Source organism: Chiloscyllium plagiosum, chromosome 34 (assembly GCF_004010195.1).
Source record: "Chiloscyllium plagiosum isolate BGI_BamShark_2017 chromosome 34, ASM401019v2, whole genome shotgun sequence".
NCBI classification, from domain to species: domain Eukaryota; kingdom Metazoa; phylum Chordata; class Chondrichthyes; order Orectolobiformes; family Hemiscylliidae; genus Chiloscyllium; species Chiloscyllium plagiosum.
Window position 1 is genome coordinate 38,707,993 of NC_057743.1, and position 20,241 is coordinate 38,728,233.

At 45.6% G+C, this 20,241-nt stretch overlaps 1 protein-coding gene across 9 annotated transcripts in view; it reads right to left on the reverse strand.

The window, feature by feature from the left end:
• casz1 (castor zinc finger 1) overlaps positions 1 to 20,241 on the reverse strand; it is a 385,070-nt gene that overhangs the window by 101,930 nt on the left and 262,899 nt on the right. For all 9 annotated transcript variants that reach the window (XM_043676251.1, XM_043676248.1, XM_043676247.1 and 6 more), the window contains exon 5: positions 5,907 to 6,455. In XM_043676251.1, coding sequence (XP_043532186.1) covers positions 5,907 to 6,411 — 505 coding nt within the window. In that variant the 5' untranslated portion in view covers positions 6,412 to 6,455. The remainder of the gene's footprint in view (positions 1 to 5,906; positions 6,456 to 20,241) is intronic.

The window sequence follows — 20,241 nt, forward strand, 5'->3', positions numbered from 1 at the left end:
ATGGGTATATGAATAGGAAGGATTTGGAGGGATATGGGCCGGGTGCTGGCAGGTGGGACTAGATTGGGTTGGGATATCTGGTTGGCATGGACAGGTTGGACCAAAGGGTCTGTTTCCGTGCTGTACATCTCTATGACTCTATGACTACAATATTATTCAATGGGACAAGAGAACTTTGCCCTTTGTCTGTTTAACAAATGGTGATAAGGACCCGCGAAGGAATTCTGCATCTTTCTTTGATTGTGTAGTGAACTCTGAGCCACAATAACCAAGCAGGTGCCCTTTCAGTGCTGATCTTTGTGGGGACAGTGCAGGATTCTTTCTGAACTGCCTAGCTACTGAAGGAGGGAACTGCTCAGGACTCATGTGCCAAATCTGGGTCGGCAAAGGTGGAGTAAAGCTGTGACCAGGGAGATCTGCTATCCTCCATTTACCCAATGACTCCCCCCTCCTCCCAGTGCCCACTTTCCACATGAAGAACAAGAACTGGGAGTGAAGAGAGACGAAGCGCTCTTTGTTACTGCAGAACAAGCTGCTACCTTCAGGTGGCAAGTATCAGAGACTATGGACATCACGGAATATGAGACCAGCACAGGACAATGGCACTGAGGTCAATGATCAACCATGAACCAGAATGGGGCAGTACATACATGGGGCTGAATGGTCTACTCCTGCCTCTAGGATCATCTGAGAGGAGAAGGTTAGCCAGTAATTCGAGCAGAATTCTTCTCATAGAATCCGTACAAATCTGGAAGCAGGCTATTCAGCCCATCAAGTCTGCAATGACCTTCCAAAGAGCATCCCACTCAGACCTACCCTTTCCCTGTAGCCCTGCATTTACCCATGGCTAATCCACACATCCCTGGACAATTTGGATAATTTAGCAGGGCCAATCCACCTGACCTGCACATCTTTGGACTGTGGGAGGAAACCGGAGCACCCGGAGGAAACCCACGCAGACACAGGGAGAACATGTGAATCCCACACAGACAGTCACCTGAGGGTGGAATCGAACCTGGGTCGCTGTGGGGCAGCAGTGCTAACCAGTGAGCCACCTTGGTATTCAACGTTAGGACTGACATGGGTTCTCTTTAATGCAATAACAGCGAAATTGATTTCACCAACGCCTCCCTCATCCTGCCTTAGGTATGACAGCTGGTGACACTGTTTTGGGAAGATATGTGTAAAATTTTGTCACCAGGAATTTCAAAACCCTGAGAGTTTTGGCTTGTAAGGAGCAACCAGGAGGGTGGGGAGAGGAGAGTTATTAAAGCTGACAGCTGTCACAGTCCATCATTGTGTTTTCGAACAGTTTAACATGTAGAGAATAATTGGTGTGCCTCCAACCTTCTGATACATGCTCTCTGAGTACAGCTCCATGTCAGAGAAGGAGGATTCATAAGAAAATCTCTTGAATCTAACTCAACGTTACAGTTAGAAGACAAATCAAAGCACCGTTATATTGCCGTCTTGAAAATATCACATCACCATCAGCATTTCAAACTAGATTTTCATTAAATACAAGAGCTTCTCTCCTCACATGTTCCTTCAAGGCACAGCTGGTATTGCATTATCTCCTCTGATGGTGAGGAACAGACATTCAGGGTGGAAAATCTTGGGGAATAGTTGGAAATCCAGTTGTTTGTCAAGCCAGGCCAAGAGGCCTTAAATGTTGCAACTCTGCGAAACAGATAGAGCACCGAACTCAGTGCTCCGTTCATACATACAGGAGCCATTACAGCAATGCTTCAGACACACTTTTTAAAATTAATTTACAGGAGGTGGGCATCACTGGTGAAACTGGCATTTCTTGCCTGTCCCAATAACACTGACTGGGGCTGGGGCCGTATCATGTGGGAGTTATGAAGGAGCCAGTTGGCTCTGGATTTGGAGTCATGTCAGACTGCGTGAGCGGTAAATGGAGGAGACAGTGGTGGGTGACTGGACGGCTGGTCTGCATTGCAGAGTGAGGTTAACAGCGTGGGTTCAATTCCTGCATCAGCTGGGGCTATTTTCCTTCTCAACCTCTCCTCTCGCCTGAGGCATAGCGACCCTCAGGATAAACCACCACCAATCATAGAGATGTACAGCACGGAAACAGACCCTTCAGTCATTCTCGTCCATACTGACCAGATACCCTAAATTAATCTACTCCCATTTGCCAGTATTTGGCCCATATCCTTTCAAACCCTTCCTATTCATATACCCATCCAGATGCCTTTTAAATGTTGTAATTGTACCAGCCTCCACCACTTCCTCCGACAGCTCATTCAAGCACCACCGTCTGCATGAAAAAGTTGCCCCTTAAGTTCCTATTAAATCTTTCGCCTGTCACCCTAAACCTATGCCCTCTAGTTCTGGACTCCACCACTCCATGGAAACATCTCTCTATAATAAGAGAGCAGCATCTGGGACTACGGCAACTTTACCTGACCTTATCCTTTGGTGGCAGTGCATTAGATTAGAAATTCCAGGCCAGTGTTCTCACCAAGACAGCTGGTGAGATTTGAATTCAATAAAAATCTGCGATTAAAAGGTAGTTCAAAAATGCCCACTCTCAATTGTCATTAAAATCCACCAGGTTCGCTCACGTCCTTTAGGGAAGGACAGTACTCAGTCTGGCCTCTATGGAATTCCAGACTTACAGCAATGTGATTGACTTGTAAAAGTCCTCTGAAATGACCCCATTAGAGGCAACATGAGAAAGGGAATAAATGCAGGTCTAGCCAGCAATGCCCACATTGCATGAATGAATGTCAAAATTCAATAGAGGGTGGCTCAGTGGTTAGCACTGCTGCCTCACAGCACCAGGGACCCGGGTTCGATTCCACCCTCAGGCGACTGTCTGTGTGGAGTTTGCACATTCTCCCCCTGTCTGCGTGGGTTTCCTCCGGGTGCTCTGGTTTCCTCCCACAGTCCAAAGATGTGCAGGTTAGGGTGGATCGGCCATGGGAAATTACCCCATAATGTCCAGGGATGTGCAGGCTGGGTGGGTTAGCCATGGGAGATGCAGGGTTACAGGGATGGGGTGGGGTCTGAGTGGGATGCTCTTTGGAGAGTTGGTGTGGACTTGATGGGCCAAATGGCCTGCTCCCACACTGTAGGGATTCTAAAATAAAAATGCTATTAGTGATCAAGGTGAGTTTTCACAGCAATCCAATGGTTTCAGGGTTACCGTAATTGACAGAAGATTTCCACCCTGGATTTATTTAAATAACTGAATTTATATTTCCAGTTACCACTGAGGGATTCAAATTCACATCCCCAGGTGGTTTGCCTGTAACATAACTACGAAGCTGCCTTTCCCTTGTTAAATCTGTCCCTTGCTTTAACCAACTGAATGTAAAATGGTAGGTGTTTCCCTACACCAGCTGCAGACTCTCAGTGACCACAGAACCCGAACAGCAGAAAGTGAGTCTGGGAGAAGTCTGGATCCACCTCACCCACAAAGTGCTGCAGACTCTGGGTGAGCTAAAAACTCCAAAACTGGTGGGTTTTTGATAGGTGAGGGCATTAAGGGTGATACAAATAAGATAGGAAGATGGAATATAACACAGAAAAGCCGTGATCTGATTGAACAGCTTGTGGAGGTGCTGAATGGGTTTCCTCTTGGTCCTATCTTCCTAATTATGGGACTAAATTCAGTTTTCCAAATACTCAGCTTGCTTATTAAATAATACTTGTAGTTTTTTTTATTAATTCATTCATGAGACATAGGCGTGCCAGCCCTTATTGTCCATCTCAGTTAAGAGTCGACCACATGGTCTACAGTCACATACAAGCCAGGCCGGGAAAGTGGGTCTCCTTCCTTAAGGGACATGAGTGAACCAGACGGGTTCACTCATGTAGGGATCTTGTGGATTTCTGAGTTGGTGTGGGGCACAGTAGTGAATATGTTCACACTTCCATCAGGAGGATGTTTTAAGATGGGTAGTGAATCAAGGGTCACCAAACAAAAACGGGAATAGCTTTTATCTGCCGTGAATCAATGATGCGGAGAAGGAGATGGTGGAGTGAAAGCAATGCCTCAGATTGTTCATCGTGGTTTTGAATGCGTCCTCTTTTATCATTTGAAATATGAAATATACATTAATCCTCTCATGCCTGGAGTACAGAAGAGAGAGATTGAGCAGTTTAAGCCTATGCTCTCTGGAGTTTAGAAGATTGAGAGGAGATCAAATTGAGGTGTAGGAGACACTAAAGGGGATTGACAAAGTAGATGTGGAGAGGTTGATTCCTCATGGGTCAAAGAGAGGTCATGGTAGGGTAAGGGACAGCAGATTTAAAACAGAGATGAGGAGAAATGACTTCTCTCAAAGGATTGTGAATCTGTGGAATTCACTCCCCCCGAGAATGCGGTGGATGCTGGGAGTACATTAAGTAAATTTAAGGAGGAGATAGACTCATTTTTAATGAGTAAGGGGTTGAAGTGTTATAGGGAGCAAGCAGGAAAGTGGTGTTGAGATGAGATCAGCCATGATTGGATCAAATGGCCAGAGCAGGCTCGAGGGGCTGAATGGCCACCTCCTGCTCCTTGTTCCCATGTTCCTGTGTTCAGCGAGTAGCGTTCTGAAGTAGCTGAAGCTTTGCTTTTGGTGCATGGGGCTCAGGCACACAGGTCAGGGGAACATAAGGTATGCAAAGTCTCATGGCCTCTTAAGGCTTGAATCCAGCAAGAATAATCTGTTCTGACAGAGTGTCAGATAATCTTACTTTAAAAATAGTGTAAAAATGTATTGACCTTATCATATTTCCTCACAATGATGTCATCCCCTGCTTTAGCGACCGGGGTTTCAGATAATTCCTTATTTCTGTATCAGAGGCCAGTTGGACAGAAAGTGTCACTGGAGAGCATTAAATGAAGTACCCTAATCTTTGCACTTCAAGCCTGCAAACTCCACTGTGAAAGGCAGCCCAGAGCCTGGCTCTAACCGAAGCAGCTCAAATGGCAAACAATTGGAATTGGGCTCCCTCACTGCCATTTCAACACAAGCTGAGAAATCATTTCTCCTTTGAAGTAAACTCCATCGCTGAGCCCGATGTTCAGTTTCTAGATTATTTTTGTTCTAATGCAATTCTTAATTGTTGTGAGACTTGACATTCAGAAGGAAATCCTATATCAGAGATGTGCTAATTATAGCTCTGATAATTAAGCGTTCATGCCCAAATCTTTGAGGGGAAAAATGCAACAGAAATGCCTGTTAGCATCAACACCTCACTGAGTTTATTTTGTTGGTCAGCAGCCAGTATAGTGAATGCCGAAATCTATCACCATATCATGAGTCTCCAGTCCATTTGACCATGTGCACTTCCTCCTTGTGATAACACAACTCACTTACCTTCACAAAATTCAAGGGACTTTGAATATGTTTAATCCCGATCCTTACCTCGTTGATGAGTCTTGTTGAGAGTTCAAAACCCACAAAATCTTACTTGCTTCTGTCGGATGGATTACTTAACATAAAATTAATGATATGCATGATGCCATGCCCATACCTATATCCAGGACATCGCAATGTCTTGTCAACATGCACTTTGGAAATGTAGACTTAGCATGTGGAACAGGTTCGGCTAAAAAACATTGGAAATAATTCAGGGTGCAGTTTTTATCCCTTCAAAATTTTATCTCTTTCACAAAGAGTCAAGTTAGCCAGGTCACTCAGAAGTGCCTCTTTTAGCTTCAATTATGTTTGGACTTCCTGTGTCAGAACATCAAAGAGATAAGGCTTTTCACAATAGCAAGAGGAGTTATATTTATCAAGGTGCCTTATTATGAACAAGTGGGATCGGTCTTCCTAATTATTTTCAACTAGCAACAAGGCTAAGTGCCCCATCTTAGCAAAACCTCATTAAACCAGAACTAACATTGGGAGTATATTTGTCAAAAAAAGGGAGGTATTGCTCACCTGAAGAGGCAATACTGGCTTGTCTGATACTGGCTTCACTGGAAGAGTTGTAACCTTCCTCTTTCAGTCCCACTTCCTCAGAATCTCTGTCATCCATGTAACTGCCATCGAGTGAGCCTTGAGCCCCATCATTGTCCTCCTCATCACTACAACCTTTGGGCTGCACCATGTAGACCCCTTCGGGGGCGATGTACGCACTGTCACCAGCCTTTATTAGCCTTTCTTCACCACGCTCCCCGTGTTCGTCCATGTATTCCCCATTCACCCACTTCTCTATTGCTTCCCGCCTTTTCTTGTCCTCCTCCAACTTTTGGATGTCATGGAGTCCATCGGGAGTGTCAGTGTCCCCCTCCTGGTCGCCATGACGCAGCCCATCAGCACTGTTGTTCTCTTGAGGTTTGTGGTCTGGCTCAGTCTGCTCTGCCTCAAAGTTGTAGTCAACCTGCCGACTCAGCTTGGCACAGATAGCATTCAGCTTTAGGCCTCCTTTCCTCTTGGCAGCCATCTTGAGATTTCCTGAGTTGTCTTCAGTGCATAAACTTCACTCACCTTCAATTCAGCGAGCCAGCAGGAAATCGGAAAGAAAGGAAAGACACGCTATGAATCTTCACAGTGTAAAACAAACTAACAAGTATAAATCAGTTTCACATTTACCAAAAGGACATGAAATACTGTCATTCCATATTATTGGACCTTTACAATAACTTTGTTTTGATTAAGAAAGGCCTATACTCTCAAATTGAGGTGTTCAAGACAATACAAGGTGTGGATAAGATAGTCATGGAGCAGATTCTTCATCTTGTGGGACATTCTCGGACAAGAGGTCATAGTCTTAGGATAAGGGGCAGCACATTTAAAATAGAGTTGGGTCTGTTTCCCTGCTGTACACCTCTATGACTCTGTGACTCTATTTCTCCCAAAGGGTTGTGAATTTGTGGAATTCTGCTCCTATACCTTATGAACTAAGATTCAAGCAAATTGCACAAAGCAAAGCTGTCAGAGTAATGCAGGAATGCAAACGGAAAGTGCTGGAGAAACTCAGCAGGTCTGGCTGCATCTTTGGAGAGAGGAACAAAGCTAACATTTCAAGCCTTGTATCACTTCTTCAGAAAGTTCTGGAAACATTAACTCTGTTCCTGATGTCACCAGAACAGCTGAGTTTCTCCAACATTTTCTGTTTTTATTTCAGATTTCCAGGATCCGCCGTACTTCTCCTGTACCATGGTCCGACTACACCAGCCTTAATTATAACATCTGACTAAAAGGCATCATTGTGGCGATGAAATGATCATCATAAAAATTTGAATAAACAAGAACCATCCCCTACTACTTTGACCAATGGCTTCCATTCATCAACACTCAAATCTAGCTTTGATAAATTTCTCTAATTCCTCTGATGATCCCGGGAAAGGAAGCAATGGATTTGGTACATTTGTGGCTTTTTAAAACTATTTTCTTGACCAGTTCCGCTCCCTTGGATGTAAACGGCACTGTAGCCTCATCTACCTGTGGGGAAATGTACAGATGAAGAGCAATATGGGGAGGAGATAGCTCTGCTTGCACGTGAACTCCACAATGCATGCAGAATGCTTCTGTTATATCGACACATGCAACATCAGTAAGTAACGCAGAAACAAAATTCTACATTGTATGGCACTAATGGTAAATTCCTGGTACATTGGCAACATTACATTACATTCATAGAATCCCTACAGTGTGGAAACAGGCCCTTTGGCCCAACAAGTCCACACTGACCCTCTGAACAGTAACCCACCCAGACCCATTTCCCTATCTTATATTTATTCCTGACTATTGAACCTAACCTACACATCCCTGAACACTCTGGGCAATTTAATGTGGCCAGTTCACCTAATCTGAACATCTTTGGACTGTGGGAGGAAACCGGAGCACCCGGAGGAAACCCACGCAGATGCGGAGAGAATGTGCAAACTCCACACAGACAGTTGCCCGAGGCTGGAATCAAACCCAACACTGTGAGGCAGCAGTGCTAACCACTGAGCCACCATGTCACCCTCTAATTCATTATTGTATTTATTGTACGAGGTTTAGATTCTGGAAACCAATCAGTACATTTGGTGCAACTTGACCAGAATTTGAGAATTTCTCAGTTCTGGAAAAATGTTTTGTTTCCATAGTTGTACATGACAAGGGGATCTTATTGATTTCCTTCCTAAAGCCTGCTTTGTTTCATTAATTCACAGGAAAAGGGCATCACTGGCTAGGCTAGCATTTATTACTCATAAAGTTAAGTGCTCCACTTAAGGGTCAACCACATTGCTATGTGTCTAGAGTCACATGTAGGCCAGACTGGGTAAGGATGGCAGATTCTCTTCCCTAAAAGACAGCAGTGAGCCAGATGGGATTTTCCCCAACAATGGAATAATTTCATGATCATCATTAGGCTCTTAACTCCATATTTGTTTTGTTTTTAAATGTTCAGTTCAAACTCCACCATTTGTCAGGACTTGAGCTTGGACCCTGAGAACTAGTCCAGTGACAGTACCACTAGACAACCCCCTCCCCTTGACCAGGTACCCTTATACCTACCTCTTTGACCAAGCCTTCAACACCTGATGCCCTAATGCCTCCTTCTCTAGCTCAGTGGCAACTTCCCATCATTTTAGGCTCCTGTGGGCTACTGTGGGACAGTTTACTTTGTTTACATTGCTATATAATGCAAGCTGTTGTTGGTTTCCATCGGGAATGACTGTGAAGATCACGGCCGCAATTCATACAAAAAAAAATGGGAATATCAAAACGGAAAGAGAAAGGTGCAAAGGAAGGATCTTTGTTAAACCACGCAATTACATTGGCTGCTTCCGTGTGGTACTCCTGCCAAACTAGCTACTTTGGTTACAGCCCACACACCTTGCAAATTAAAATACTCAAATGGCATGACCAATGCTAGTGATGATGAAACACAGTCCAATGTAACTATAGTTGTTGTTCAGTGGTTTCAAATCCCACTGCGGCAGATGGTGAAATTTGAATTTAATAAAATATCCTGAATTAAATAGAACAGCTAGCCTAGTGTTGACGGTATTATCATTGCTGATTGTGCTTACAGGGCCATCTGGTTCATGAGGGAAATCTGCCATCTTTACCTGGTCTGGCCTATATGTGACTCCTAACCCACAGCAATGTGATTGACTCTTAACTGCCCTCTGGGCAATTAGGGATGGACAATAAATGCTGGCCTGGCCAGTGATACCCTCATTGATTTTAGGAAAATGCAAAGAATGGTTTACTGAGCCTGAGCTTCAACTACTGGGCTAGTGTGCAATATTTGAACTGCTCCAGTCTACTCTGAATATTGACACAGAAACCCACACCATGAGTCAGGTTTTAGTCTGAAAGTTCCTCTGAATCCTCTCCGCTTCCAGAGTATGCAGGTGACCAGCATGAACCTTGAGTGGAGAGAGTCCCCATTACCGTTTTTGTTTGCGTTTCATTCTGAGCTCCTCGTGTGAGTGATCAAAAAATATACTGAAACTGATAATCCTTCTGCTAAAATAATCCAGCTATAATTAACAACTGTGAACTCCACACTACAGAACGTGTGTGAGCGCCCACTCACAATGAGAAACAACCATCAGCACTTAACCAAGCATTTAACACATCTCAGTGAGGTTACTTCATAGCCAGAGATGACAGGTTTTATTTTAAATCATGAAATAAAATAGAAGTAGCTGTTGGGAAATACAACTGGGTGGTAATAAATGACGCAAACCATCGGGTAATACAATAACACATGTTCTTTTGAACCATCCCCAGAATATTGCTGTACTCCTTGTGATAGTAAGCTCCTCATTGTGACTCATGTTTGTGAAGCAATGGACAGTTAGACCCCAAGTGTGTTGGCAAGGTGGTGGTATTGTCACTGGATTAATAATCTAGATCCCCAGGTTAATTTCTCTCAGGACCTGGTTTGGAATCCCACCATGGCAGATGGTGAAATCTGAATCCATTAAATTGGCAAACATGTCACCATTACCAATTGTAATAAGAGAAAATGAAACACAATCCATCTTTACGATGGAATGGAATCTTTCTTGGTCTGACCTACAAGTGACTCCAGACCTCCTCCCCTACATCAATGTGGGGTAGCAGTCTCACGGTGTGGCAGTCTTGGCCCACCGTGGATCTCCAATCCCAACATGGAGATCCCATCCAGTCGAGGAGGTCTTCTTTGGTGGCTTCTGGGTAATCCAACAACTTGGCATGGAGGTCTAGTCCCCGCACGGAGTTCTAGTCCCACCACAGAGGTCAGGTCCCACCACAGAGGTCAGGTCCCAGCGCGGAGGTCTAGTCACACCACAGAGGTCTAGTCCCACCACAGAGCTCTAGTCCCACCACAGAGGTCTGGTCCCACCACAGAGGTCTAGTCCCATCACAGAGGTCTGGTCCCATCACAGAGGTCTGGTCCCAGCGCGGAGGTCTAGTCCCAGCGCAGAGGTCTAGTCCCATCACAGAGGTCCAGTCCCCGCACAGAGGTCTAGTCCCACGACAGAGGTCTGGTCCCAGCTCAGAGGTCTAGTCCCAGCGCGGAGATCTAGTCCCAGTGCGGAGGTCTAGTCCCATCACAGAGGTCTAGTCCCCGCATAGAGGTCTAGTCCCACCACAGAGGTCTGGTCCCACCACAGAGGTCTAGTCCCAGTGCGGAGGTCTAGTCCCAGCACAGAGATCTAGTCCCATCACAGAGGTCTAGTCCCACCACAGAGGTCTAGTCCCAGCACAGAGGTCTAGTCCCACCACAGAGGTCTAGTCCCACCGCAGAGGTCTAGTCCCAGCACAAAGGTCTAGTCCCAGCACAAAGGTCTAGTCCCACCACAGAGGTCTAGTCCCAGCATGGAGGTCTAGTCCCAGCACAGAGGTCTAGTCCCAGCATAAAGGTCTAGTCCCACCACAGAGGTCTAGTCCCAGCACAGAGGTCTAGTCCCAGCACAGAGGTCTAGTCCCACTGCAGAGGTCTAGTCCCAGTATGGAGGTCTAGTCCCAGCACAAAGGTCTAGTCCCAGCACAAAGGTCTAGTCCCACCACAGAGGTCTAGTCCCAGCACGGAGGTCTAGTCCCAGCGTGTTGGCCTAATCCCAGCATGGAGGTACAGTCCTGGCACAGAGGTGTAGTCCCGGTGTGGAGGTATAGTCCTGGCACAGAGGTATAGTCCCGGTGTGGAGGTATGGTCCTGGCACAGAGGTATAGTCCTGGTGTGGAGGTATGGTCCTGGCACAGAGGTGTAGACCCGGTGTGGAGGTATGGTCCTGGCACAGAGATCTAGTCCCATCACAGAGGTCTAATCCCACCACAGAGATCTAGTCCCATCACAGAGGTCTAGTCCCACCACAGAGGTCTAGTCCCACCACAGAGGTCTGGTCCCAGCGTGAAGGTCTAGTCCCAGCGCAGAGGTCTAGTCCCATCATAGAGGTCTAGTCCCCGCACAGAGGTATAGTCCCATGACAGAGGTCTGGTCCCAGCGCAGAGGTCTAGTCCCAGCGCGGAGGTCTAGTCCCATCACAGAGGTCTAGTCCCTGCACAGAGGTCTAGTCCCACCACAGAGGTCTGGTCCCACCACAGAGGTCTAGTCCCAGCGCAGAGGTCTAGTCCCAGCACAGAGATCTAGTCCCATCACAGAGGTCTAGTCCCACCACAGAGGTCTAGTCCCATCACAGAGGTCTAGTCCCACCACAGAGGTCTAGTCCCAGCACAGAGGTATAGTCCCAGCACAGAGGTCTAGTCCCACCGCAGAGGTCTAGTCCCAGTACGGAGGTCTAGTCCCAGCACAAAGGTCTAGTCCCAGCACAGAGGTCTAGTCCCACCACAGAGGTCTAGTCCCAGCACGGAAGTCTAGTCTCAGCACAGAGGTCTAGTCCCAGCACAAAGGTCTAGTCCCACCACAGAGGTCTAGTCCCAGCACGGAGGTCTAGTCCCAGCACAAAGGTCTAGTCCCAGCACAAAGGCCTAGTCCCAGCATGGAGGAATAGTCCTGGCATGGAGGTTTAGTCCCAGTGTGGAGTTTTAGTCCCAGCACGGAGGTCTAGTCCCAGCGTGTAGGCCTAATCCCAGCATGGAGGTACAGTCCTGGCACAGAGGTGTAGTCCCGGTGTGGAGGTATAGTCCTGGCACAGAGGTGTAGACCCGGTGTGGAGGTATGGTCCTGGCACAGAGATCTAGTCCCATCACAGAGGTCTGGTCCTGGCACAGAGGTGTAGACCTGGTGTGGAGGTATGGTCCTGGCACAGAGGTGTAGACCTGGTGTGGAGGTATGGTCCTGGCACAGAGGTATAGTCCCGGTGTGGAGGTATGGTCCTGGCACAGAGGTATAGTCCTGGTGTGGAGGTATGGTCCTGGCACAGAGGTATAGTCCTGGTGTGGAGGTATAGTCCTGGCACAGAGGTGTAGACCTGGTGTGGAGGTATAGTCCTGGTGTGGAGGTCTTGTCTTTGCTTCGGATACAACCTCTGGGATTTTCAGTGGCCCAGCGTGGAGGTGTTGTCTCAGTGAGGTGGGCAGTCTCGGCTCGGTCCTGCGTGGCAGTCTCAGCTCAGTTTTCCAGCGTACCCTGAATCCAGGAGCCATTAATTTAAAGGCGGTATACTTTTACTTTCTTTTTCTTCTTATTTATGACTTCTGTGATAAATTTAGGCACCATGGCATGGCGTCTTATAAAACTTTTCACTGTATTTTTTTGTAAAAATACGTGTGACAATAACTTGCTATTCTATTCTATTCTACTCTTAACTACCCACTCTGGCAATGAGGGACAGGCAATGAATGGCTGGCCTAGCAATGAATGAAAGGGAAGCGCAGTAGTTTCTCTCTCTAATGAAGAAAGATGCCCACAGTCTTCGTGGACTGTGGCTAATTACCAAGATATCCAATTGAGATTCAATTCAATGGGGCGTCACACAATATGCACCAATGTGATGATCATGTACGTTGCCAAGTAAGGTGAAGATGGTGAGATGGGGGGGTGCCCAGAGCCAGTGGACAATGTAGGTGTTGGCAAGGAAAGGTACACAGTGGGAAATGATGACAACATCAGATCTGAGAAGTGGCAAGAAATGAATTTAAGGCAAATTTTTCTGAATAGAATATCAACAGTTTTCTCTTCGGAGGGCAGAAATAAAACCAATGCATCATGCTAACACTCTGAATCTAGATCAGACTAAAGATTGGATGGTACTCTGCCTGTTGGCTTTAATGAAGATAGGGGCATCTCCTACTGAGGCACAGGCTCCAGTATACTCATCAATTTGTACCTGGTAATTGGTAATCTCACTTCAACAGAGAACGAAGGTGCTGGTGTATGAAGATGACTAGATGCCTCTTTCAACATATTCCACACCCATGACCATTACCATCCAGAAGGACAAGGGTAGCAGATACCACCCCCTGCAAGTTCCCCTCTGAGCCACTCACCATCCTGACTTGGCAATATATCGCCGTTCCTTCACTGTCACTGGGTCAAAATTCTTCCTCATGGCACTGTTGGTGACCCTACAGCTCAAGGACTGCAGTGGTTCAAGAAAGCAACTCACCATCACTTTCTCAGTGATGGAGAAAGGAGAGCTGGGGCCAGGCAACAGAGCAATGCTCACATTCCACACCTGAATAAAACCAGGCAGATATAGCAAGAGGTGCTCTCCTGGTTAAAGGCACATTGCTCAGCTTTAATCAACACCCATAACTGACCTGACTGGCCAAGCCCAATGCTGACACCAGCTACCTGGAACAAAACTTTGTTCCATTTCCTAGAAGTAACAAAAACAAATTTTGTCATATACATGTGGCTAGAATAGTTTCAGTTTGCAGAAGAATATTGTTTATATGTTGGAAGGTCATTCACAACGGTTTCATTAACATATCAAAGGTTACACGATATAGCATCCTCTTTATATAAAGACTGAATATGTTTATGGATTTACAGTGGTTTGGCATTCCAATTACATTGAGATTATTAAGTATCTTAATAGGAACTTAATGGAAATTTCCCCCGAGTTATTGTATAAAGAGCTTGTTTTATATGGCTTCTCTATGACCGAGAGAGCTGGAACAATATATCTTACAACATGCTACAGGGATATCAGAGTTTTCAGGTGAGGGCTTACTTTGGATTTATTTGCATTTTATCTTGAATTATCCCTGACTTTGTCCCCATATCGAGGACCGCTGAATAAACAAGGGGCTCAGTAATGTTGTCATTTTCTCCACCACCATATTAACACCAGTGGTCACAGACACCAGGACAGTCATTTGGAAAAATCATCTGGAACAAAAAAAAATTTGCGAGGAAGTGGAAGACATAAATTTTAAAGTATTTTCACAGAAGCCTTAGAAGGAAGATTGAGGTCACCTGGGCGTAACAGAGAAGGTCACGTATGTTTACAACACACAGTATTTCAAATTCTAACTACTGATTTCCTTCATAGGAAATGGTTTCAAGAATCTTTTCTTTGACTCGCAGTCTGGTTCCTGACTATTTATATACATTCATAAACACTCATTTAATAGGCATTCTGCAGGAAATTGAAAAAACAGAATATATAGACGATAATACTTGGTTGCTAAGGTAATCTGACTTTTATTTCAGGAGCAAGAAGGACTATATATCCAGGTCTGTCTCCTCAATGCTCTGACAGGTCTATAATACTGACCAACTGTGCATTATTCATGTTATCTAATACAGTAATGAAAACTGAAGGGAAGGAAACAGGGCAACAGTCAAACAGAAAGAAAATTACTCAGAAAAGCACAAAGCTTTCATGAATTAGTTTTGAAGCATTGCTACAAGAAGAAAAAAATTTCAGTGCAATAATATGGATTTTTTTTTGCTCAATATACCTGACATTTTATATCAGAGTTAGGGTTCAAGCTCCAAAAAAGGTAGTGGATATGGTGTTTGTGATGGACAAGTTGATGGTCTCGTGATAACATCCTTGGACTTGTAGTGATTGGACCCAGGTGGATGTTGTTGACTACAGGACCACCGTTAACCTGGGCCAATCAGGTAGCCCGGCTGATCAATATAAACAAGGGATTAAGGTGACGGGATACCAGCCTCTGCGGAGTTATTTCAGTATTCAGTAATCTAGCAGACCCAGGCTAACAGGTTAGGTTCATATCCCACCATAGCAGATCATCAAATTTGAATTTGATAAAGTCTGGAATTAAAAGCTCGCCTAATAATGACGGTGTAATCTCTGACGGTTGTCATAAAACAAGATGTGATTCCCTAATGTCACACAGGGAAGGAAATCTGCCATCCTTACCTGGTCTGGCCTACATAAGAAAGAAAACAAGGAATTAAATGTTAGGGCCCAGGTGTCTCTGGAGAAGGAGCATGCGTGTCCACCAATACCCTTGAGCTGTTCAGGAAGAGGTGGGCACCGCAGGGAGTGGAGTGTATTATTTCCCTGTCCAACTCTATTTTGATTTAATCCCTGTCCTGCCTTCTCCTTCACTGTTTGATCACGCAGCATTGCCCTTTTTTGGTGGTGGAAACTGAATAAAGATTTGTACACCTCGTGTCTTTCATTGTGTCTCACAAAAAAAACAAGGGATTAAATAATAAAAAATAAATATAAACGAGGGATTCAGAATCCCCTCAGTTCAAGGACTGACTCTGAGCTGGCTGGCCAGAGCTAGTATACTGTGCATATGTAAATAATGTGTGTCTTGGTGGTGGGATACTGGCCTCTGTGAAGTTATTTCAGGAATATTAATCCAGAGACCCAGGTAATGCTTTGAGGGACCTGGGTTCAAATTTTACCTGGAATTTGAATTCAATAAAAAATCTGGGATTAAGATTCTGACAATGATTGTCAGGAGGAGAAGTCATAACAATGTGGTTGACATTCAACTGCCCCAGGGAAAGTTAGGGATGGGCAAGAAATGACTGCCTGGCCATCAGTGCCCTCAAACTGTGAATGAATTAAATAAAAAAGCAGACAAATGTTTGCTGGGGACAGAGTGACAGGGAAGGTGTTACAGCAAGTAAGTGTAACTCATTTGGGAAGGACATGCAGTATGTAATGTTATTAATCATCATTTGGTAGGACAGAGCTGAAGTGTTACTGAGAAAAGATTTGTTTCGTTGAATATTTTCTTCTTACATTCAAGACAGTTTGCAAGAATACCATTGTAGGGGAAAACCAACATTTATACAGATGAGAGGACTGTCACGCTGATTTTCCACATTATTGGTATTCTTGCAAACTGTCCTGATGAATGTAAGATGGAAAGCTTCAACAGAAAGTGTGTTTTTTCAGCACTGCATGCATCTAATAGATGAACCACAGAGACGGGAGCGTGGTGCTGGAAAAGCACAGCAGGTCAGGCAGCATCCGAGGAGCAGGAAAATCGATGTTTTGGGCAAGAGCCCACCGTCAGGAATCTGATTCCTGATGAAGAGTTTATGCCCGAAACATCAATTCTCCTGCTCCTTGGAAGCTGCCTGACCTGCTGTGCTTTTCCAGCACCACACTCCCAACTCTGATCTCCAGCATCTGCAGTCCTCACTTCCTCCTAGGTGAACACAGGCAGAATAGAGACCAATAGATCTCCTGCTGTCAGCTCACGGGGTTAGAAGTGATCAAGAACTTATTAATGAAAGTTACTTAAGATGCAGCTGTGTTTAACTTAGTCTGTATCTTTAAGCATCCTGATCAGCAAGTCTATGAAGATTCATTCTGAGTTGAAACTAAGGGACAGTTCAATGGACCTGTGGCTAACAACCCCTGCCTTTGAGCAGTAGGCAGGGTAGTAAGAGGAAGAAGAACGCGGTGGGGGAAGTTAGCAGCACGTATCTGTATAAGGAATGGCTGCCCAGAGTCGAAGGTTTTACATAAGTTTTAGAATCCATTCCGCCTGGGATTTAATGGGCACTGTTGGAATAGAGAGACCAGGACTCTGCACACAGGCTGACAGCTCCTTCCATACTTTTGCCTCTGAATCGTAAAGTTGTGTGTTCAAGTGCTACTCTAGAATGTAAGCACAGAAAACAAGGCTGACACTGCAGAACCTTACAGAGGAGACACAGCAATGTTCACACAGCTGACTTTCAGAGGCTCAGTCAAATTGAGACCTTCTGTGTCCTCTCAGGAAGGTGTAAGAAAGTCCGTATTCCTGACTCTGAAGAAAATCCAAGGAATGCTGCCCAGGATCCTGGCAAATATTTACCCTTCAAGTGGCATCACAAAATAATAGGTTATCTGCTGATTATCTCTTTGCAGCTCATGGGAGCTTGCTGTGTGAAGTGTGGTTGTCACATTTATATTCCGACCATGAAGAATACTTCAAAAGTGCTTGTAGGCTTTGGAACATTCAGTTGTTGTGAAAGGTGTTATAGAAATGCAAGTCTTTCTTTCAGATTTACAAAAAGCCTCAATACAAGATCAAACCCAGCCTGATGTATTTATTACCGAACCCCTAAGTCTCTCTCTTAGCTTGACATTGCTACTTCTACGGAGACAATATGTTGTCCTCAATGCTCTCAATTGTATTTTCTGCAGGAAAAAAAATAAACCTGCCTATTTTTGTTCCTTTATCTCTGACATTCCTTGAACATTTTCATTAATTACAAGAGGTACCTCAACACCTTGCCACCCATCCAGAATCCTTCAACCCCTCACCATCCTCTTGTCACCCCCCAGCTGCTCTAATTCTTCAGAGTCACAATTCAAATGATTTGAACCCCCCCCCACCCCCGTCAGTGATTCCCAGTCATCCACCTTTGAAGAGGTAAGGTGGGGAGTGGGATACCGTGCATAGGAAAATGCCTGAGCTTCCAGAGTGTTTCAGCAACAGGTACGACTCAGCCCAGAGTTCAATTGGGATGGGGTGCAGATCGCTCTGAGTGAGCAAGTATAGTTTGAGGTGTCTGGCTACACTTTTTTTCTTAATTTCAAAACTATACTTCATTCACAAAATATAGTCACTGAAGCAGTTTGGTTCTGTATAGTAAAAAAATGAAGAAAACAAACAAACATTGGAGTTTAATTCTATCCAACAAAAAACACCCAAAGCATCTCTTACTTGTGTAAGATTATATTTACATACATGAAACTGATCCCCATTTAACTTCAGCAGAAAGACCTCAGACAGTGGTCTTCCCCAGATAGTGGTCTTCCCCCAGATAGTGGTCTTCCCCCAGACAGTTGTCTTCCCCCAGACAGTGGCCGTCCCCCAGACAGTTGTCTTCCCTCAGACAGTGTCTTCCCCAGACAGTGTCTTCCCCAGACAGTGGTCTTCCCCCAGACAGTGGTCTTCCCCCAGATAGTGGTCTTACCCCAGACAGTGGTCTTCCCTCAGACAGTGGTCTTCCACCAGACACTGGTCTTTCACCAGACACTGGTCTTCCCCCAGACATTGGTATTCCCCCAGACATTGGTCTTCCCCCAGACAGTGGTCTTCCCTCAGTCATTGGTCTTCCTCCAGACAGTGGTCTTCCCCCAGACAATGGTCTTCTCCCAGACAATGGTCTTCCTTCAGTCATTGGTCTTCCCCCAGACAGTGGTCTTCCCCCAGACAGTGGTCTTCCCTCAGTCATTGGTCTTCCTCCAGACAGTGGTCTTCCCCCAGACAGTGGTCTTCCCCCAGATAGTGGTCTTCCCCCAGACAGTGGTCTTCCCTCAGACAGTGTCTTCCCCAGACAGTGGTCTTCCCCCAGACAGTGGTCTTCCCCCAGACAGTGTCTTTCCCAGATAGTTGTCTTCCCCCAGGCAGTGGTCTTTCCCAGATAGTTGTCTTCCCCCAGACAGTGGTCTTCCCCCAGACAGTGTCTTCCCCAGACAGTGGTCTTCCCCCAGGCAGTGGTCTTCACCCAGACAGTGGTCTTCCCCAGGCAGTGGTCTTTCCCAGATAGTTGTCTTCCCTTGAACAGTGGTCTTTCCCCCCACAGTGGTCTTGTTCCTTGGCGGCAGCTGCCTCGTATTCCTGCTAACTGCTATTTGCGTGGTTGATGGCAATATCTCCGAGTGGGATGTGGAAATGACTGGACTGGGGCTGTGTTTGTGTGATGCTGTATCAGTGTTGCTTAACCCTGATTAAGACGTCTGCATTAATTCCCAAAACATTGTCTTTTTCATTTGAGTGCACAACAGCTCTGATCACCTAATTAAAAACTTCTCGCCTCAGTGACTGATCACTTGGAGCCAATCTAATTGGCTCCTTGCATGTTGCTATGACAAAGACTCTTGTGTTCGAAAAGCAGGCACCAAGAAAACCACACAATTCCAGGATGAGGAAAGTGAGAAACCTCCAATCCCTGTCTGCTTCCGTGGGAAGTGCCCTAATTAAAACTGACACAAGAACACGGAACAGTATAACATCAGGCAGCTCAGTGGTTAGCACTGCTGCCCCACAGTATCAGGGACCCAGGGTCAATCCCACCCTGAGACAAATGTCTTTGCCGAGGAATATGTCAGAGGGTTATCTGTGAAGAGTATAGAGTTACAGGGATAGAGTGGGGCGGAGGGTTCAGGGTGGAATGGTCTTCAGAGGTTTGTGTTGACTTGATGGACCAAATGTCAAGATCAGAGTGGTGCTGGAAAAGCACAGCAGGTCAGGCAGTATCCGAGGAGCAGGAGAATCGACATTTCGGGCCGGAGCCCTTCATCAGGATCCAAATGGCCTACTTCCACAGTCTAGGGATTCTATGAGAAGGTCCTTCAGCTCCAAGTCTGTGTGAGCTTTCCAACACAGCGGTCCAGTTAGTCTGATATCCCTACTGCTTTAAATACATAAGATTCACTCCCTCAGGTTACTGACTTCAGTGAAATGATTAATTTGAATTTGTTTCTTACTCCGAGCTGTTTGGCTTTTCAGACACATTTAACATCACTGAGTCTCGACACAGCCCCTGGGAGAGGACCTGGGGGCTTTTTTTCAGTTTGATATGAACACTTTGGGTACAGTCTGTCTGGACTGGTCACAATTCCATGAATAGTACCATCCTAACAAGGTTGGGAATCACAGAAACAACAATCAGATCAATGTCATGGGACTATTCGTGGGAGCTTTCTGTGAGCAAATTGGCTGCCATGTTTCTACACAGCAACGGTGATTTCATTCCCAAAAAAATTACTTCATTGGCTGAAAAGAGCTTTGGGACGTGCTGTGGTCATAAAAGGCACTATATAAATGTACACCCTTTGTTTCTTGTGTTGGCGGTGGTGATAGTTTATTAACTTCTGACAGTGTGCAGGCCTGAAACTGCAAGGGGGGGGGTCACATGATGGTGATGTGCTTCTGTGGCTAAGGGAGGGTCAATACCCCCTCCTGCTAATAAGGTCAGAAGACCTGGAGAGGGGAGCAA